At 41.1% G+C, this 21,184-nt stretch overlaps 1 protein-coding gene across 8 annotated transcripts in view; it reads right to left on the reverse strand.

The window, feature by feature from the left end:
• Positions 1–21,184, reverse strand: part of FRMD3 (FERM domain containing 3) — a 253,950-nt gene that overhangs the window by 14,594 nt on the left and 218,172 nt on the right. Inside the window, exon 1 of one of the 8 annotated variants that reach the window (XM_017643907.3) lies at positions 8,386–8,669. The exons of the other annotated variants lie outside the window; for them this stretch is intronic. Coding sequence (XP_017499396.1) covers positions 8,386–8,512 — 127 coding nt within the window. The 5' untranslated portion in view covers positions 8,513–8,669. Of the gene's footprint in view, positions 1–8,385; positions 8,670–21,184 lie in introns of those variants that run through there. 8 annotated transcript variants of the gene reach the window in all.

Consider the following 21,184-nt stretch of genomic DNA (forward strand, 5'->3'; position numbering starts at 1 on the left):
CCATCTTGGCTACTTACATGATGAGACTTTAGTTGTCCGGTAACTCTGGAGCTCACTTTGCTAACTACACATAGGAGTAACACCTAACTCCTAAGGCTGAGTAAGGGTTAAATGAAATTATGGATGCATAAGTGCTGTCTATAGCAAAAACCGTATAGAAATCTGATCTTACTATCTTACTAGAGTTCACTAAGATAATTCAATCTATTATCAAGCAGGATTTACACTTGACCTATTAAGCATTGTCATTTTATCAGCACAGAGATTAGGTTTCTAACAAGTCCACCAGAATAGAGTCCAAAAAGAATTATATTATAGTTGGTTGTCCATCTTTTCTTTATATGCTAGATATTTAAAATTTTCTACATATTTTTACTGGTGATTTTTAGTAAGATGTCCAAAGAGACCCAAAACACTAAATTAGTAAGATTATCTACACTGCTTCATTAAATTTATTTCCTCTAAACATGCCTCCTGAATATATTCACAAAGCTCAAGGGCTGAAAACTTTTTTTAAAAGGTGAAATGACAGTGATTTAGGCAAAGGAAATAGCTTTCAAATTTATATAATTAATATGGCCCAATTAAAATTACAAATAGCTGCAAAGTTGACACATAGAAAACAATAAATGGCAATCAGTAGTAACAGTAATATAACTATGTATAGTAATATAATTATGTTTTTATACCATTATTGGCATTATCCAAGTTGAAGAAAAACATGAAGCAAAACAGCAAGAATCAAAGGACACTAGTGGAAAATATGAGCCATTGCCCACTGCCCACCCCAGGTGACACCATTCACATGATCCAAATGTGATGGACTCCCACTAAAGATACGCCATGCCCCACCAAACAACCTACTTGGCAGGCTGCCAACAGATGCTTACTGAAAATGTTCTCCATCTTATTGCTGAAGGCAAACTATAGAGTCCTTTTTTAGTACACAGCAAAACTAGAGGCAGGTCAAAGTGGAAAAATTATTGCTCACATTCACATTCAGAAATCAGCCCCTCTCTTAACTCTGAGAACATCTGTGACAGAATACAAATACTACAACTGTGATTACCAGCAGCGTGTGTGGGTACAAAACAGCTAAAGAGCCTGGCTAATTGCCCTTATCTAGTTTGTGTGTGACCATCTTTATGAATGAAGCAATGCAAAGTCGAATGTCACAAGAAAAATGTCTTGAATGAAGATAATATCTCTATCACATGAGTTTGTGAAATGGCTCAAAAGTGGAGAGAAGCAAAAGATGTGAGCAAGTACTTTAAAGACAATACGGAGGTATCTACCCTAACCTTGTCAGCAGAATCTGGAGTGTGGATTCCTTGGGGAAACTCTGAACCCACTGGGCAATGCTTTTCCTATCTGGAATCTGCCGTTCCTGTGGCTGTCGTTGGCTGAAATGGAACTGGCTCCTTGCCAGAGATCCCCTCCAGCCCTGCTCCTCGTTCCACCTGTCATGGCCAGTGGCAGCCCCACGCCCACCCCTCTGAACATCAGGCCTTTCTCCATGCTGGAGGCTTTGGTGAATGGCACCATTGGGAACCAGCATCCTGGTTTCCTCTGAGGCACCCCAAGTCACCTGGTCACCTGTGCTCATACCCAAGTACGGAATGCCCCTGAAGTCTGCAGAGCAGGGACACAAAGATGGAACCATGATCTGGCAGGGAGGAGGGTATTTTAGAAAATGATAGAGGCTTTTTTGGAGGTCACAATGACTGGGGGAGCCAGTGTCTCTTAGCGGGTGGAGTCTGGGGTACCAGACATCCTCAAATGGGGAGGATGGTCCCACAAAATGAAGAGTCATTTTGCTTCCCACATTCTGCATAATTTTCAGATGTCCTATCAAACATTATCCATGTAGGCAAAAAACCTATTTAGAATGATCTGAATCTAGAACCTACCTGTGTTACATTTAAACCTAAAGCAGTTGGGTATTTTAACAGATTTTGAATTTTTCAGGCATACAACCACTTGAACTGAAGGAATTTTTTTGCCAAGGGTTGCTTACCTGTTTAAAATGTCACATCACTGCCATACAGCATGCCTCAGGCGTCCAAGATGCCTACACAGCAGCCCTCGTTTCTGCATCTGTTGAGTGATGCCCTTGACACTCTTATCCCCCCATCACATAGGTACCAGCATCCCATTCCTTCATTCTGCCTCCTGGTGAGTCATGCTTAATTAAGGAAAGCCTTTGGAAAGTCTTACTACTTTAGTATAAACTACTTTCATCTAATTTCTCCTGACATTGCAGTTAGAGCATTAATTTGACTTGCAAAGTGATGTGTAACTAGACTGTGTTTTCTCTTTCATCTCAGGATGGTACAACATTACAAGATTTTTGTCATTAAATGGGGACACTGGATCTGAGAGGGTTAACCACTGCTTGAGCACACAAAATTGTCAGATCCCTAAGGAAGTCACATATTTGGTGCCTATTGACTAGAACCAGCTTCTTGAGGTAGGCTAATTTCTGATTGATCTACTTAACGTCGATCAGTGTAGCAGGGGTTTGTACCTAAGCCTGTCTTTGAAGCTTGTCCCAGTCACCACGTTGCCTGAAGAGAAAGGGGATTTAAAAGGCTCAGAGGAGGAAGGATCTTCTGTGTTATTAGCCCCAGTTCATTTGCTGAAACCACAGTGTTATTATCTGTATGGTGACTGTTTAGCCCCATCTGCCCAGGGCCAGTCCCACTGCATGTCCTATTAACATTATTAAAGTTTCTCTTTCACTCTTGAAAGGTTTGCCTAGGAGATTTTATGGTCACCTAATTATATGTCAGGTTTCTTGTAATTATGTCAAAGCCAGTATAGAAACCCCTCTCCCGCAAAAAAAGAAAAAAATCACTTGTTATTGTGAAGACTAACAGTTTGGATTAGAAATAAACTCTAAAATGTACTATATTCTGCATGTGCTATCAGTCCCTAAGATACTTTCTATCCACATAACCAGCATGCAGCCTTCTAAAATGTGTTAAGACAGTGTGTCATTAGCCTCCTATGTGACTCCTTTATCTTCCCTTTGTTGAGGATAAAGTTTAATCCTTCAGATAAAGCTCATAGTCCCACAGGTTTAAAGAAAAGATCCTGAGGGTGACATTTACTTTCTCAGATGAGGGTTTTCACTTTCACGCATGGACATAGCAAAATATCTCATATTAGAAACGTACCTGATGCCTCTAAATATCCTTGGGTGACTGCCAAGTCATTCTATTTAAAACCCATGAAGAGTCATTCCTGTGACTCAGGAAAAGTATAGACAAGTGGAAACTTACACACACACACACACAAACACAGCAAATCTTCATGTTTTTTCCCAACCATGTACTGAAATTCACTTCTAAGAGTAGCTGAATAATTGGGCATCCTTAGTCTTACCATCATTTTGGACAACCTGAATATCTAGAATCTAAGAGGATGATCAGTCAATACTTGTCCTCACCCCACAGTGGTCAGCGGCCCCTTCTAGCCAACAGAATGGTGTTCACCAAGATCTCCAGTTCTTTTCCACACCTTATTTGTAGTGGCTTCAACTCTGTTTTTGCCACTCTGTGCCCTCTCCCTTAGAGTCTCAGCCATATCATGGCTCCAATATGCTATGCAGCCTTACTCAACACAGCACTGCAGGTTACTAGCGTCCTTTAAGATGTGCCAGTTGTTCCATGAAAAGAGTTTTCTATGATCAGACTAGTTTGGGAAACTGTGTGCACTCTCAGCCTTTTGGACATGGCCAGCAAGTTTCGAGTACAGGCTCTCATCACAAAGTTATGGTTCTCATCACAGACAAGTGATAACAAGTGTGGGGGAGGATATGGAGAAGGGACCCCTCATGCAGTATTGGTAGGAATGTAAATTGGTGCAGCCACTATAGAAAACAGTGTGGAGACTCAATAATATTAAAAATAGAACTACCATATGATCCAGGAATCCCCACTTCTGAGTATATATCCGAAGGAAATGAAAACAGGGTATCAAAGAGCTATCTGCAGGCCCACATTCATGACAGCATTAATCACAATAGCCATCAATGGTGGTTATACACAACCTAAGTGTCCATCAATGGATGAATGGATAAAGATGTGGGAGATATACATGGATGGATACACACACACAATAGAATATTAATTTAGCCTCGAGAAAGAAGGAAAACCTGCCATTTGTGACAAGGTGGGCCTTGAGGGCATCATGCAAGTGAAATAAGCCAAAAGAGAAAGACAAATACTGCATGGGATCACTTACATGTGAAATCTTTAAAAAAAAAAAAAAAAAGAAAAGTCAAGCTCAGAGAAACAAATAGAAAAGTGCTTGTTGCTGGGGGCTGGGGAAGATAGGGAGAGGTTGGTAAAAGGGTAAAAACTGCTGAAAGATGAATAAGGCCTGAGGATCTAATGTAAGACATGTCATTATAGTAGATAACATTATTATGCAATTGAAATTTGCTAAGAGAATAGAACTGAAGTGCTCTCACACACACACACAAAGATAACCATGTGGGGTGATGGGTATATTAACTAACTAGGCGGGGGGAATCCTTCCACAATGCATACGGTAAGCGGTGGAGGGGAAGGCTGGCACGGGGGCAGTGTCTGGTTTTGGACATATGAGGTGGACGTGCCTGCACACAGTTACATGGTGAGCCTGGAGCTCACTGGAAGGTTTTGAGTTGAGGTGGGTAAGAGATTCAATAATATGTGTTTCCAAACTAAGTTGTGTTCTAAGTTCTTTGGTCAAGAAATTTTGGGAGTTGTTGAGTTAAAGCAACACTGGTTTCTTCTCTTCAGGGCCTGTCAGGCATTTTAATATGCTAATAGTAATGTCATTGAATGTCACCCAGTCTCCAGCACTCTGAGGGGTGGCCAAGACGTCTCACTCACTGCTCATATCTAACCTGCCACCACCTTCACTTCCAGAGCTGTCCCTGCCTCTCCATTCTTCCATTCTTACCACTTCTCAACTGCAGGAGAGCAGTGGCCCCTTCACTGGTTTCCTTGACTGTAGCCTGGCTCCTTCAGAATTATACCAGAACAATCATTCTAAAATGCCTACTTAATCATGGAATCCCCTTAAAAGGTTTTTCATGCCCTTCAGTATAGAAATTAAACTCTCCAGCTTAGTATAAAAAACACTCCTCTACCCCACACATTTCCACCGCTCCCGTGTATTTAGAGGTGCCCAAATGTGCCATGCTATGCCATGCCTGTGTGCCTTTGCACAGACTGGTGTGTCTTCCTGGAATGCCCTTCTCCACAGAGATGGCTCCTACTCAATCTTTAAGGCCCCATGTGTCACTGGGAAGATTCTACTGTCCCCCATTCCCAGTCTGATATAGATGCTTCTTATCTTGCTAGTGTCTATGGTTTATTCCTTATCCATTTTTCTCCCAAATGGTTTGTCTAAGCCAATCATGGTCATTCCAGTCTCTTGATGGTGTCTTGTTTGGAAATGGGCATGTGAGCCAATCGTGAAAATGGAAATTGAAGGGAGGGGTAGTCAGCGGGGAGGGAAGTTGATGTCTGAGAAAGGCTCCTTGCTTCAAAGAACATCATCCTGGAAAGATACAGACTCTCTCCATCTATCTGAAAGAATACCAGGAATTCCGGCAGCCGTCCTATGATGCTGACAGCAGATGGTGAGAGGGGAGTCCTCGCCAAGTGAGATGAGCAGTGCAGAGAGATGGAATGAACCCGGGTTCTCAATCCTGGAGTCCTCTCTGATTCTGGGCTTGTTGTCTTGGATAATAAAACACCTCATTTAAACCAGTGTTTGTTAAGAGCTCTCTTTTACTTGCTGCTAATGGCCTCCTCACTGATGCAGCTGTCATACCATCTCAGGGATCTCTCTGTCATCACGATCAGTCATCACACCAAGGTCCGAACGTGACTAAAACTCTTTACTACACTCTAGTGTTATTCTGGCCCTCAATACAGACAGAAAATCAGAAGTCTAAATACTAGAAAGGAAGGCACAAAATTCAGTTTCCAGGTGATACTATTATCTACAAGAAAGGCAAAAGATTCTAATAAGAAGCTAGGGGAACTAACAGAATTCAGTAAGGGGTTCAAATATAAGAGCAACATAGGCAAGCAGGTGGCTTACTGCACTAAACGAAGACAATATAAAAATACGATAATGGTAAATCCCATTCAAAATAGCTAAATACACAAATCAGAATAGCTATATGATATACAGGAACAGGCATATGGAATAAGAAATATGCAACACTTGCATGAGGACAGCATTACAACAGAAGAAAATCTGGGAAAATGAAGAAATCTAACAATGTTCCTAAATCAGAGAAAATATTTTGAAGATCCAGATCTCCTCCAATTAAACTAAAATTCACTGCAATGCCAATACAAATCTTAGTGCATTTTCAAAGATGACACATGGAGAAAGTGTACATACATAATCAAATTTTGGATAAAAAAGATCAATGAGGGGGCACCTGGCCTGATATCAAAATTACTACACAGTAATGGCATAGGAATTCTAAAATGTACACTTAAAAACATATGATAAATAACTTTGATAAAAACTGCTAACCAATTCATGGTACACATGCATAAAAATTCCAAAGAGGTTATTAACAGGTTAAAAAAATAAAACAGCTATAATGAAGTCACTATTTTTATAGGTCAAAAGCAGTTGAGTATCAGCAATTTCACAGAGTTCAAGCTAATGCATTAATTAAGAAGAAGAAAACACAGAAAACACTTTTATGATCTTGGAATGAAGTAAAACCGACATTTAAAGCAACTTAGACCAGAGTAAAATGAAGTAGTCTGTGCATGTGGAAGTTATCTGTGCATATGAACAGTGCCTGTACCACAAGGGTAACATTAAAACAAGTTGAAGGCCAACAAAATAGGAGAGAAGGTTAATATTTGTAAAGGCAAAGGATTATATACAGATTATGAAAGAATGCCTATAATCTAAAAAAGAAAGGACAAAAAAAAACAAATGTGCAAAATAAACAAGCAGTCCCCAGGAGAAATGCAAATATAAATTATCATTTGAAAAATGTTCATCCTCATTAAAAAGGGACAAACAAATTAAGCCAAAATCTCATTTTCTTTCCAATCTTTTTGCAAAAGAAATTGGTCAGGAAGGGTTAGTTACTATGTGAAGGAGTAGACATTCTCATACTTACCTAATTGTTAGTGTTAGTCTTCAGAGGACAGTTTGTCCACTTTCATCAAAATTTAAAATGTTAATATCCTTCAACTCAACAATTGCACTTGTAAGAATCTATCATAGAGCAATGCCTGTGTATGCGCATTCATTGCAGCACTGTTACAGCCAGTTAATAGGAAATTTCCATTTCCAACAGTAATTTGTTGATTAAATAATGGTATCTCTACACTGCCTATTATTCAGCCATTTTCTAAAACGATATAGATGAATATATATATTGATATGGAAAGTCCTTCAATTCATGACAAATGAAAAAAATGAACTGTGAAATAATAGAGAACAACCCCATTCATGAAAAAAAAAATAACCCTATAGATTGGCTATTAGAATTATTAAGGTCAAAGAAAACATTCTGTGTAATTGTACTCTTGAAAGTCTTTTACAACAAGAACACATCATCTTTTATCTCTGTAGTTATATAAATATGATTAATTTCATCTCAATTTATTTAGAAGTCATTTCCACACGTGTGCATGAGATATGGCCAATTCCGGACATTTCCCAGGATTTCTTTTAATCAATTGGTGAAAACCAATAGACATACAGAATAGCAGCTTCTTCCCTGCTGTTAGCTCTGAGCTTTTAAATTCCTATTTCAAGTCCTATTTCCTCACAAGGACCACAAAATAACACACACAATATGATACTTCCAATGAAAAGGAAATTGGCAGAATAATCAGTAGATCCCAGTTGTTTAACTGACACTGTATAAAATCTTCCTTGAAGATAAAGGAGAGTTTTGCCGCATCCAGGCAAGTACACTTGAAGATTTTATGCTTTAAACAGTGAAGGGAGTGGAGAGCACATTTTGATTCAATCTGCCTTCTCCATAACCTGTCATTCTTGAGCAATCCAGATTGGACCCAACACCACTGCTGCCTCCTGATCCGGTGCTGACTCAAGTGCAATTGGTTAACCTTTATGACTTCATAGCATTTTCACTTAAGGAGAGAGTCAGGACCCCGAGTACCGGCCCTTCCATTTCCCCTTCATGCTTGCTTGCCCGCTGCTTCCTGTCTGTCTCTTCTCCCTCCCTCCCTCCTTCCCATCCTTATCACAGACCTCTGACATGAGTTTCACCCTTGGCTTCTCTCCCAGCTGCGGGCAGCCAGCAGGAAGCTGGAAGCCCGCGCCCTCCTGCAGGAGCAGAATGACAGTTCAGACCGAGCGCCGGGCACGTACCCGTGTTTCTAGCTGTGACCTTGGAGCCGTGGCTCAGCAAACGGACAAACACATTGCTGCTGCAGTGGTTCACCATGTGCAAGCGGAGGCCCCTCCGAGTCTGGATCTTGACCAAGCATTTTGCCATACTGGTTCTTCCGACCCCTCTGTCTCCTCTGCCTGTCACGGCCTGGGGTAGCTACCACCAGCCATAGTGGCTCTGACCTTTCACTAACTGTCCATTCTGTTTTAAAGGACCGAGGCAGGGCCCGCTGAATGAATCAGATGTCAGGTCCCTAATGCGACCAACAGAAATAACTCAGAAGGGATCAGCATGGGGCCAGAGGGGGGGGGGTGTTATTTTTAAACTCCCCACTCACTCCCCTAACAAACAATGATATATTATGCATCATCCCTCTTCAGCCTTTTCTAAACCATCTGGATCTTCCAGAGGACTGGCCCAAATACCTTACAATGTCCTTAGAATCAAATATCCCCAGGAGATAAAACAACTGAGCAACTCCACAAAGAGGAAACCACCGTCTGGATTTCTTTTAAATATCTATTGAGCCTTTATCAGGCTCAAGAGCAGTGCTGTCCAATAAAATACAATCTAAGCCACATTCAAAAAAGGAAAAAGCAACTGAAAAATAATATTAAAATTCTAATGATGTGTTGTCTTTGAAGCCAAGATATCCAAAATAGTATTATTCCATTATGTAACAATATGAAAATTAGTAAGATAGTTCAGATTGTTTTTTGGTGCTGAGTCTTTGAAATTGGTGTGCATTTGCACACATACAGCACATCTCCATTTGGACCAGCCACATCTCTTGTGCTCAGTAGCCACTTAGGCTGCCGTGTTGGACAGCACAGCCCCAGACACAGCAAGGAGCTCCTCACGGTATTGTCTCCATCCTCTGGACACTAACATGTTCTTAGTTTATGGAGAAGGAAGCAATGCTTGAGAGACAATAACCAACCTGAGGAAATTCACAAAGAGGCAAAGCCATGATTTCAATGGAGGCACCCATTTAACAGAAGTTGATGAGAAAAAAAAAAAGTGCCCTAGAACGAGAGCTGTCATGCTCCACCTCTAACTAAATGCATTTGTACATGAGCGGCATAAAATATGCTCTCACCACAGAGTAAATGCTCAGAAAGCAAACTGTTTTCAGTTTTTTAGGACATGAAAAAATCCACCTACTATCTTTCAGTCTCCTTTCTCTGCTGGTACATTTTTTTCACTCTCATTTTCAGAAAAAACAAATTTTTCTTCACACAATTAATCATGCCTGCATAAATTTTTCTACTTTAGCTGCTGTGGCCAAAAGATAATTTTCTAATAAAAAATAATCTTTTTTCTCTTTCCTGATGAAACCAAGGAATACATTCAGGACAGTCAGCTGAAGGTCTGCACTGTTATATTCACGGTGGTTAGATAAATTGATTCAGCATTTCTGGAACAAAGTCTAGCAAAATAATATATATTGGGCTTTATAGGTGTGATATTCTTTGACCCAGCAATTCTAATTTTAGGAATTTATCCTGAGGTAATAATGAGAAATGTCAAAATTTTTAGACAAGGATCTAAAAATCAGAGTATTTTTTATTATAGTTAAAAAAAAAGTCAATCAAAATTTCCAGTGGGAAAATGACTAAGTACCTATGATGGAATATGGTACACCCACTAAAATTTATGTTTAGGAGTTTATAATGTGGGTAAAAGTTTGCAATATATTGGTAAGTTCAAAAATCAATTTAAATAATATAATCTCAACTATATGCATATAATAAAATGTATTATATGTATACAATATGTAACTAACATAAAAACATACATTACAGACCATACTATAAATCTTCAAAGGAGAGAAACGTGGCAGCCAGGCGTGCACTTGGAGCTAAAGTCACGTCCAGAGCCCTCACAGGGGCCTCCCCCTCCCTGTACCCCTCCCCTCCCACAGATGATCAGTTTCTAATTGTTTCTATTTCTTGAGGTAGGGTAGTGGCAGTTCCTAGTCACAGGGAGCAGATAATTTCCAAGCCTGAAACTTGAAAATACCCATTAAATTTCATAAAATCCTCAACCCTTTGCAGTTCCCCTTGCGATACAATTCTGGGGAGAATCCCCATTTAGAAAACAGATAAACTACACAGAGGTGGGGCCCCAGCACATGCCTTCTCACTAGCCACCAACACTGGTGCTTGAAGGACCCCTGAAAATCTTCAGGATGCCCAAGAACACATCAAATCCCTGTTCTGGATGAATCAGTACTTCGCAGTAACAGATGAAGGATTTCAAAGATGAATGTCGCTCATTTGCATGGCAGTAGGCCAGAAAATCTCTCCTTGTCTATTTGGAGGGAATATAGATAAATCTGCATCCTTATTATTATGCTACACCACCATATGACCTGATAGCATGCTCTACACAGCAAACCTTCTAAAATAAACCCCTCCAAAATCAGAAAACAAGTTAAAAAGCCTGAAACAAATTCACCGGCATCATTTATTTCCAGTGTTTTCCACCAAAAGAGCTACTCTTCATTAGTTCTCACACTTAAAATATCACCATAGTTGAATGTTGAAACCATAATATTGCTGATAGGAAACCTTCATAAGATTGTATATCAATAATACCTTAATGGAAAAAAAAAACATGGTCACTGATACCTAAAAAAAAAAATTTGAAAGCTGTACTTCTATTTACTTTTTCCAAAATTATTAGCTTAGGTGCTAAAAGATATAAAACAAAATAAAGCCTTAAAAATAAAAAAAAATTTCACCATAGTTTAAAATGTCTTTTTGTTCTTTTTGTTAACTAATCATCATATTTGACAGTGTTTTTGATTTTTCCCTCTTCTGCCCTTATTCTCACTCTCTGCTACCTTTCAGAGATCCTGCGTGGCTTCTTTCATCCTCTTTCTTTGGGGCACTTCTGCTTTTATTAGAGAGAGAGAACCTAGCAGGGCCAGATTCCCCGTTATCCCTCCCAGCCATTCTCTCTGCCTTGGCCCATGCCAGACGGAGGTGTGAGTACACTTCAAGAGGAAGCAGCAAAGGGGGTCAGGGATGTGGGGCCAACCCCAGCATTCTGTGAGGTACCGCACAGGGAGGATAGTTCTGTTCAGGGCACTATGTGCCAAAGAACAATAGCAACAGCACGTTTGGGTGCCCCTGAATACCCTTTCTGCTTCGCTTCATCCATTCGTTTGAAGTATCAGGGGTGCACGTCTGGGCAGTGACAAGAAGCTAAAGACCAGACTGCAGAGGATTTGTGAAGAGGGGAATCGATTTTCCAAAATGAGATGCCAGAAACCCTGATAATCTAGCGGAAACCAAAGTGGAGAGAGAAAGTTCAATGATAAGAGCTGTTCATGGGCCCGAGTTCCTTGTCCACCTGCGACAAACTTCCTGACACAGATTTGGGGCAAGGCAACAAGCTTGCCTCCACTTAGTGGGTGACTGGGGGCTTTGGAGACCTCGGAGCCCTGGTGCAGTCACAGCCTGGGACAGTACCCCTCAGGGCTGCCATGACCACAAGCTCAGGTATACCGACGGCCTGCTGCAGTGTCAGCTCCTTGTCAGCGAGCCAGAACTCGCCAGGCAGTTGTAGGTTTAAAGTACCGGCTCTGGATTCTAATCCTGCCTGCATTGTTTATTTAATCTCTGGGCCTCAGTTTAAATGCCTGTAAAAGGAGCACAGCAAAGGCATTACCTACCCAGGATGGTTGTGAGGATGAATGAAGTTTATTCCCATGTGACATGCTCAGATCAGTGCCTGGCACCGGAATTACTCAAGCAGTGTTAGCAATTTTTTCCAAGGCGTGCCAATTCCTTTCTCTCCATTAACTCAAGGTTAAGTCAGTGAGGATTTTGAATTTGTCGGATTCTCTTTCTTCTGTCAACCTTCTGTGTCTAGCATTTCTAGTTATTTCTCCCAAGTGTAGGTAAGCAGTATTGCTGATTGTTAAGAGTTTTTCTGGCCAGCCCTGAAATGCTGGGAAACTTAGGGAAGCATGTTGAAATGCAGTTTTCTGTAACAGTAATGATCTTGGCACTTACATAACAGGGCAGCTGATACACAGTAGGCACTTAATAAATGCTAGCTATTCTTTATCATCATTAATATCATGTACATTATTAGTTTTGATAACAGATTTCACAAGTATAGTGGAATTCAGCCATCATTTAAGTAGTTGCAGAGAGACACTGAAATTTTAGCTAACTGCTAACTCCCTTAGATAATAAAAAAGTACATACATTATTTTTTTGTAATAAATTCAGTCTAAATATCCATTATTAAGAGTCCTTGGGGCTATCACATACCTTAAAAGACTTCCATTTTATTAATACAGTAATAAAATACAATGGTTATATAAAAATCTTAATTTTTGTGATATGATGGGTATATTCTTGGGTGAATGATATGGGAAAATGGAGACCCCAACACCACTTAAGTGACAGGGCTTGTAAGTCCAGCCAAGTAGTCATTCATCTGTACAATTCAATTTCCTCATTCATAAAGGCAATATCTGTCCTTTCCAATTCAAAGAAAGAGTCATGAGTCTCAAATTACGGTAATTTACATGAAAAAACTCTGAAAATGGGTATGATGCTTTGACATATTCAATAGTCTTCTTCTTGTTAATCCTCTCATCAGATGAGCAGTTTCCTGCCTGTAAAATGAGAACATTGCTCGGTGGGTCCAGTAGGCATCACAGCATAGCAGTGAGACAAAGGCTGGTGAAAACCATCTGGAGAATTACAGCTGCAGACAGAATTCAGACAGAGCAGCTGGGCTCCCGTTCATGCCACTGTGGAAGGAGAATGCTCTTCTTGGGACTACATGTCTGCAGAGCATTCTAGCATGAGGGCTCGTCACCTGTTTTCCTGACTGTCCCATACACATGGCATCTTAAAATAGGCATCATGTGAGGAGGTGGGAGGGTAGGGGCGGGGGCAGAGTCTGACAGGGCCTCTCTCTGCCTGCTTTGGCTGCCAGTGATGGTCCCTGTACAGGCAGAAAAACCAAGCCAGAGAGCTACGTGGAAGAACATGAACAGATATGCTCTCTGCTCACTTCCTGCCTCCCTGTCTCCTGTCCTGGTCCCTTTCTCTCCCAAACTTTCAGTGTCAATATCTTTGAAAATGAATCTGGTGATTATTATTATTATTAAAGTATACCTGCACAACATAGGGGAGTTGAGAACTTCCAAAAGTTAGGAAATGGCTGAAGAAGATCCCATTAGTCACTCAAAATATGACAGCCCAGAGAAAACTGCTGTTGACATTTGCTCTGTGCCCTGCCAGAACTGCAGGAACTTGAAGTTCAAATGGGTACAGATATATTTAAAACATCTTCAAGTTGGTGGGGCCTAGAGAAGCCAATAATCATGAAATTTTGACTTTGAAGCCTAAAAACCAATGTGTTACTCTAGATATCATTCTGTAAGTGTGATGCCTATTGATCTCATATTCTTATGGCTGAGTCATTTTCCAGCGCATATGTACCACATCTTCCTTACCCAGTCATCTATTAGTGAACATCTAGGTTGCTTCCATATCTTGGCTATTGTAAGTAATGCTGCAATAAATATATGAATGCCTATCTCTCTTTGAAAATTGGTGGTGTTTTCTATGGATAAATACCCAGAAGTGGAATGCTGTGTCATATGGTTTTTCTATTTTTCATTTTTTGAGGAACTTTCATACTGTTTTCCATAGTGTCTGCACCAATTTACATTCCCACCATTCCCTTTTCTCCACATCCTCACCGACACTTGTTATTTTGTCTGTTTGATAATAGCCAAACTGATAGGTGTGAGGTGATATCTCATTGTAGTTTTGATGTGCATTTCCCTAATGATAGTGATGTTGAACCTCTTTTCATGCATCTGTTGGCCACATGTATGTCTTCTTTGGAAAAATGTCTATTCAAGTCCTCTGCCTGTTATTTAACCAGGTTTTTTTTAATTAAGTTACATAAGTTCTTTATATATTTTGGATATTAACCCCTTATCAGATACATGGTTTGCAATTATCCTCCCATTCAGTTGGTTGCCTTTTCATTTTATTGATGTTTCCTTCACTGTGCAAAAGCTTTTTAGTTTGATATAATCCCACATGTTTATTTAAGCTTTTGTTGCTCTTGCCTGAGGAGATCGGTCCAAAAAAAGTATTCCTAAAACAGATGTCAGAGCACTTACTGCCTCTGTTTTCTTACAGGATTTTTATAAGGGCTGACCTTCTGAGGGCTACTGACCAAGATCTGAGCAAGCCTCGGTCTGCCCATACTCTCACCTCCCTCCTTCTCTGACAGAGTGCACACAAAGGGCTGCTTTAAAAGATGCTCTGTGAGGACAGGCAAACCTGAGTCCTGGTAAGCCAGTTCACAACTGGATGGACAGTCATTCACTCATCTGATAAATACGCTCAAGCCCCTTCACTATGCTAAGCACTGCCCAGACACTTGGAATATAGCTGAAAGCAGGCTGGATTATGGTCTCAGCCACATCCAAGATAGGCTTGTGAGTAAACCAACAAAAAACACGATAACGTGAGTGCCATGAAGAGAGAAAAAGGGTGTTATGATCAGTGACTTGGCAGGGGTGGGTTTGGGAGGGAGCCCTCAGATGAAGCTGTTGGGGAAAGCCCACCATAGGGTTATAATTTATTAATCTGAAGAGGAGACAGAAGAATCCAGTTATGCAAAGGTACCTTATAATGTACCGAATGCTTATATGTAGTACGGAAGTCTGTTTGGGAGTTTTCTTTCTGGCATGCCAGTCAGAACCTTCATTATTTTAGCTTCACAGTAGTAATAGGTCCACTTATTGAGCACTTGATATGCATCAGGCATTATTCTCAGCTCTTCATGTGCCTCCTCTCAGGAGTGCTGATCTTAGTGCCTTTATCTTTTTCATACTAAAAAAAAAATAATTTATCTCATATTGCTATGTATCAGTTAATACTCATGACAGCCCTATTAACTAGAGTTACGTCTGAATTTCACAGATAAGGGAACAGAGGCTTAAAGATTAAGATCTACTTCCTGTGAAAATACAGGAATGCCCTTACCAGGAACTTCATTCCCTCCCTGAGAACAAGCACCACTGAAGCCTCCTCCCCTCTCACCCTATCTCATCAGTCATGCCCCCTCCCAAGTACACCTCCTGATTCTTCTTCCTCGCCCATTCCTGTCCCCAGCCACCACCACCCCCCATGCTCCTATGCAGCTACCCTATCTCCCTCTTACATGCATCTCTCAGAGCATCTAGGTACCAGAGTGAGTTTTTAAAAACACAGATCTGTTCACTCACTTCTTAAAACTGTCAGATAGCTCCCTTGAAACATACCCAGTAGGGATTTTCTTGGAACTTTAAGCTCGTAAATTTAGAAAAGCCTAGTGATGACTTCTTACAGCATAGAATCCTAACAAATAGAGATTTCATGTGCTTACTGGAGAACCTAAGAGTAAAGAATGATACACATTTGCTTAAATAAACTTCTCAATTAGGTCCCAGAGTATAATGCTAGAAACCTCTAGAGCTCAGAAGAAAAATAACAATGTAACTTCTGAAGTGAATGTGCTTTAATGCTTTATCATCTACAGTTTTTCATTCTTTTTAGTTTTCTGGTAATCCAGATTCTATCAAACAAATAAAAGAGGGAGAAAACCCACAGTGGGGTGCAGGGCAGGACAAGCCTAACCATATCAAAGCTTTAGAAATAGGATGAGATGCTCTAGCTACAAAGACACGGGAATCCCAGTCTCTATTTACAAACGCCTTCTGCCGACCTTGCAAGCACCCTCTGGAGAGTTAAGAATCATGAGGCTTGCTGACAGCTCTGAGAACACCCTCACAGTTCCCTGTATTTTCCTGACTTTCCATTTTATCTACAAACAAGAGCATATCACTCTGAGCAGTCAGCTTTAGGTAAGAAGTAAAAGTTTAAAACATGTTTGTGATACAAGATAAATGTTTCATTGAGTCACTGCCTCTATATCTTCTGAAGATAGATTTTAGCACCCCTACCCTGCCCCCCAAAATACTGACTATAGGATTTCTGCACAAAATGTTTAAGATGATCATATTCTATTCCAACAGGATAATGTTTACTTGGAAAAATAAAATTAGACCAAAGAATATAAAAAGCCCAGTAGTTATTTTTAGATGATACAAAAAATTGACATATTACAAATACGCATTGTATTTATTCCAAGTTTTCAATGCAAGCAAATTAGAACTCTGAACTGTATGTTTTAGTCCACAATACAAGACTTACAATTAATCTTAGAGCTTAGGCTCAGGACCAGAAAAATCAGCTAGATGGCTCCCCTTCCCTTCAACCATCCATCCTTTCCTAAGCAGGTACCAGATGCAGAGGTGGGGGTGGGGGGCCACCCAGTTAGACTGGACGTGTAATTGATGTCTAGAAAGAGGTGTTTTAAGAATCAAGTAAGTGGTGCCTCCTGGGTTAAAGACAGAATGGTGGTTACTAGGGGATGGGGGTGGAGGAAACGGGGAGATGTTGGTCAAAGGGTACAAACTTCCAGTTATTATGTTAACAAGATCTGGGAATCTAATGTACATCATGGTGATTATGGTTTACAATTCAGTATTATATACTTTAATGTTGCTAAGACAGTAGATTTAAATGTGTAGTTTCTCACTACAAGAAACAAACGGTAATTATGTGACAAGATGGAGGTATTAGCTAACTCCATCTGTGTGGTAATCATTTTGTAATATATAAATGTATCAGTTCAACACATTGTACACCTTAAACTTATATAAGTTATATATTAATTATATTTCAATAAAGCTGAACAGAAAAAGAATCAAACATAAGAATGAAAGAGGAGAAAACTCTCAGTACTATCTTCAGAGCTAGGAAATATGTAGAGGAGGTGCTTTTTTAATTTTATATGTGGCTTCTAGATTTTCCAAATTTTTGACAATGACTATGGTATGGCTTTTGATTTCCAATTAAAAAACAAGCCAAAAAGAGTATGCTTGGTTTCTGGTAAACCCTGATCCCAGGAGACTATTCTCCTTGTATTCTTTCTCTTGAATGAATAAAGGCTATTATGGTTGCATTTAGAATTCATCCATTCATTATTTATTCACTAATTCAGCAAGTATTAATTTAGCTCCTGCTGTATGTCAGAATAACTCTATGTGCTGGGGATACCACAGGGGACAAGGTAGGCAACGTCTTTGCTCTAGTGGAGTTGACGTTTTAGTCAAAGGGGACAATCAACAAACAGGAGGACAAATACATTAGTAAGTGTCCAACAACACTAAGTGCTCTGACAAAAAGCAGAATGATAGCATGAACAAATGGGCAGGTGGGAAAACCATCAAAATTGGGTACTTTGGGAAGACTTTCCAAGGAGCTGAAATTTGACGTAAGATGTAAAGAAAAGAACCAGCCAGGCTTACAAAGACCAGAGGAAAGGCACATCTAGATGAATGAAACAGCTTGTGCAAAGGCCCTGAGGTGGCAGATGAGCTGGGCATATTCAAGGGAGAATGGGAAAACCAGTGTGGCAGGAACACAGAACCAAGAGCAGAGCAGTAGGAAGTGGTCTAAGAGTGAATGGGGGGCACAGCAGGTACAGTGTCACAGGCCAGAGTAAGAAGGTTAGATTGTATCGGAACTAGATTCAAGTTTCACTCATTAAAAAAATCACCCTGGCTTCTATGTGGGCAATATGGGAATGGGAAGGCAGCCAGGACTAGCAGCAGAGACATTACCTCCATCAGGAGGCAGAGAAGAAAGAGCACCTGCAGCTGGGGTGGAACAGAGGCAAGGATCCTGAGCTATTCAGAAGGTTCATGTGAATAGGGTTTTGCTAATGGATTCGACAATTTAGTATGTATGACTACTGGGCAGTGGGAGAAGTTTAACGAGAGAAAGTGGACATTTAAAATCATACTGTTCTGCTCAGGATGGGGCAGGTGCTGGCAGAGTCTGCTCTGGGAAGAAACAGATCACGGCCCCAGAAGACAGGAAGGAGATACATGCTGGCGGTCAGTCAGCAGAGCAGGACCGCGGTCACTGGGTCGGGTTCAGGAGTATGACTTAGCTGCAGGGGAGGGGCTGTCAAGGTCCTTGGTGGGGAGAGTACCAGGGGCACGGCTGGGACAGAGATCAGGAAAAGGAGCAAGGCTGGCATGAGGAGCAGACAACAGGGCCAGGGGCCTGATCCCAAGGGTGGGCTTCGGTTTCTCAGTCCCCTCCCAGGAATGGGCAGGATAGGCCTGAGATTCAGGAGGGGGGCTGAGCCTATATTTAGGGGTCAAATTGTACAGCTGTAGCAGAGGGGTCAGGCAGGGACTGACGAGCCTGTAGACCCAGGAGGTGCTCTGAATAAGGATACTGCTTCCTTTAATTGCAAAATTTCCAGTCTGTGCTCAGTTTATCAACTGGGTTGCCCTGAAAACCCTATTTATTTTCTTTCAGCCAAAGCATCCATCCATTTTCACATTTCCTATCCTGAAGTGGAGATTTGGGGGTTAAAAATGTTCCAAATTGGCCTTCTCTTCTAAGAGGAGATGTTAAAGGATGTGAGGGCTCTTTCAAGTAGAGAAATGCTCACTTTATATTCCCTTTTAAGTCAGCTGCTATTAATTTTCAATTTTATGCTGGAAACTTACAACTCACAGAAAGGGAAAAAACATAACCCTGCTTTTATAGATCATTGTGCTGCATGCCCACAGTTCCATGAACCACATGGAAGAAGATGTCAACGTCTTTTGTTTTCTAAGGTACTGACACATGGTCCAACAGCACATTCTTCAGAAAAGTAGCAGTTTGAGGGAAGAATTATTAAAGAACAGAGTGGGGAGGAACCTTAGAAATCCTTTCACCTTATTTAACCACAAGAGGAAATAAGATCCACGCATTGTCAGTGTACCGGATAAGAAGGAAATGTTTACTGAACGAATGAATGAATGAACCCCGTCACTCTCTATCCAGTGCTCTTCCCGCCACCAGAGAATCCACATGAAGGTGGGGTCCTGTGCCTACTCAAAGAGTGGAGCCCAGCACCATGTAAACCAGGCACTCGGGGCAACCATGAAACACTTCAGTGAGTGACACAGCCCCTCCCAGGTAGCTTGGCAAAGGCTTGGGTGACTCACCCCGGTTTACCAGCACAGAAGACCAAAAGCATGTAAAATGGCATGTCACCGCCGTAACTAGAGCACAGAGCTCTCACATCTATTTTAGGAATCTGGAGTTTTGGCATGAACAGAGATTTCAGAGTTTCAAAAACATGCCCTGCCTTTTCTTCCCTGTAGACTCATCTGTAAGACCTCGGTTATACCCAGACTTTTTTTTGGAGGGGGGATGTCTGTGGATACTTACGAATAAATGCACATTTGTTCCTAAATCAGACACATGCACAGCTGTCTTCAGATATCATGTCCATCATAAAACCTAACAATAGAAATTTTGTAAGAAAGCGATAAAAGTTAAATACCAACAGAAGTTTCTTCCTCTACCTCAATGGGCCATTTGTATGTGCACTGTTCCAGAGGCCATGGTTCCAGAGTCTCCAATTCACTGTCAGCCAAGCCACGCAGGAGCCTGCAGCCCCCCCACCCCCCCCCATAGATGGCATGGGATGTGCATCTATGTCCCAGTGGACACTCCCAACGTCCAGCCTGTGCCAAATGACCTCTTTTTTGTGTTTTTTGTTTTTGTTAAACGTTTATTATGGTGCTTGACAGAATCTTCTTAGATTACAAAATCAACTTAGACCACATTATTCTTATTGTTCAATGATCACCTTATAATTTCCTTGCACAAACTTCCTCTCTTGAATGGTGGTAACATATACCATTCTTGCAAACACTAAAATATTTTAATACACTCAAAATTCTTTAAATCATTATTTAAAAATAAAACACCAGGGAACTTTTTTCTGAACCCTCCCCCACTATCCATATTGCCAAGGACCTACCATTGTGGGCCTACGTAAAAGGCTGAACTAGCACACACTCCCTGCCCAGCACCTCTATGTGACTGGCTCTCTGGGTCTGAATAGATGAGCAGAGAGAAAGGGGGATTCCATCAGATCCTGCCTCAGTGTGAGCCTGGGTCTCACAGAGAACATTTACTTAACACTCACTAGCAACCCAATAACAGAAACACTAAAAAACGACCCCACGCTGACTGTGGAACACATCTAAAATTCAGAAATTACAGCCTGTGCATTCTAATCACAATGGTTTAGGAACATGTTCACTTTTCCTCCTGCATTTTCTCAGGGACGTGATGGGTGTGTGTATTTCTCTAAGCACCAAGTCCAATGCCCTTCCCATCACAGACCACACTCCGGCCGTTACAGCTGCTCACACTTACTCTCTCCCCTGGCTCACGTCCCAGCCCTCAAGGCCTGTGACTGGATTACTTCATGGGACACTTGACTGATGTGTTTTGTTTTATTTTGTTTTGCTTTTTACCCCAGACGAATCCTTTAAAGCAAGTCATTACCGATACTTAAGCACAGCAGCAAAGGGCCAACCGGAGCAGGATCTGTGATTTGGGAGGGTCCAAACTGAACTGCTTTCCCTGATAAGACAGATCCTTAACACAGACTATGAGTCATGAGAACTAGGCCCGGAGTGAGCCATTCCTTATTTAACGAGTTCAACTTTAACGTCAGAACATTGGATCCCAGGAGGGAGAGGGCCTTCCTGCACGAAGTCTGTCCCCCTGCAGCCTGGCTCTCCTAGGAATTCTGTTCGGAAGGGCACCCTCTGTCCACAGCCTTCTCAGCACCCGCTGTGAGGAGTGGGGA

This window comes from Manis javanica, chromosome 2 (assembly GCF_040802235.1).
Source record: "Manis javanica isolate MJ-LG chromosome 2, MJ_LKY, whole genome shotgun sequence".
In the NCBI taxonomy this organism is placed as follows: Eukaryota; Metazoa; Chordata; class Mammalia; order Pholidota; family Manidae; genus Manis; species Manis javanica.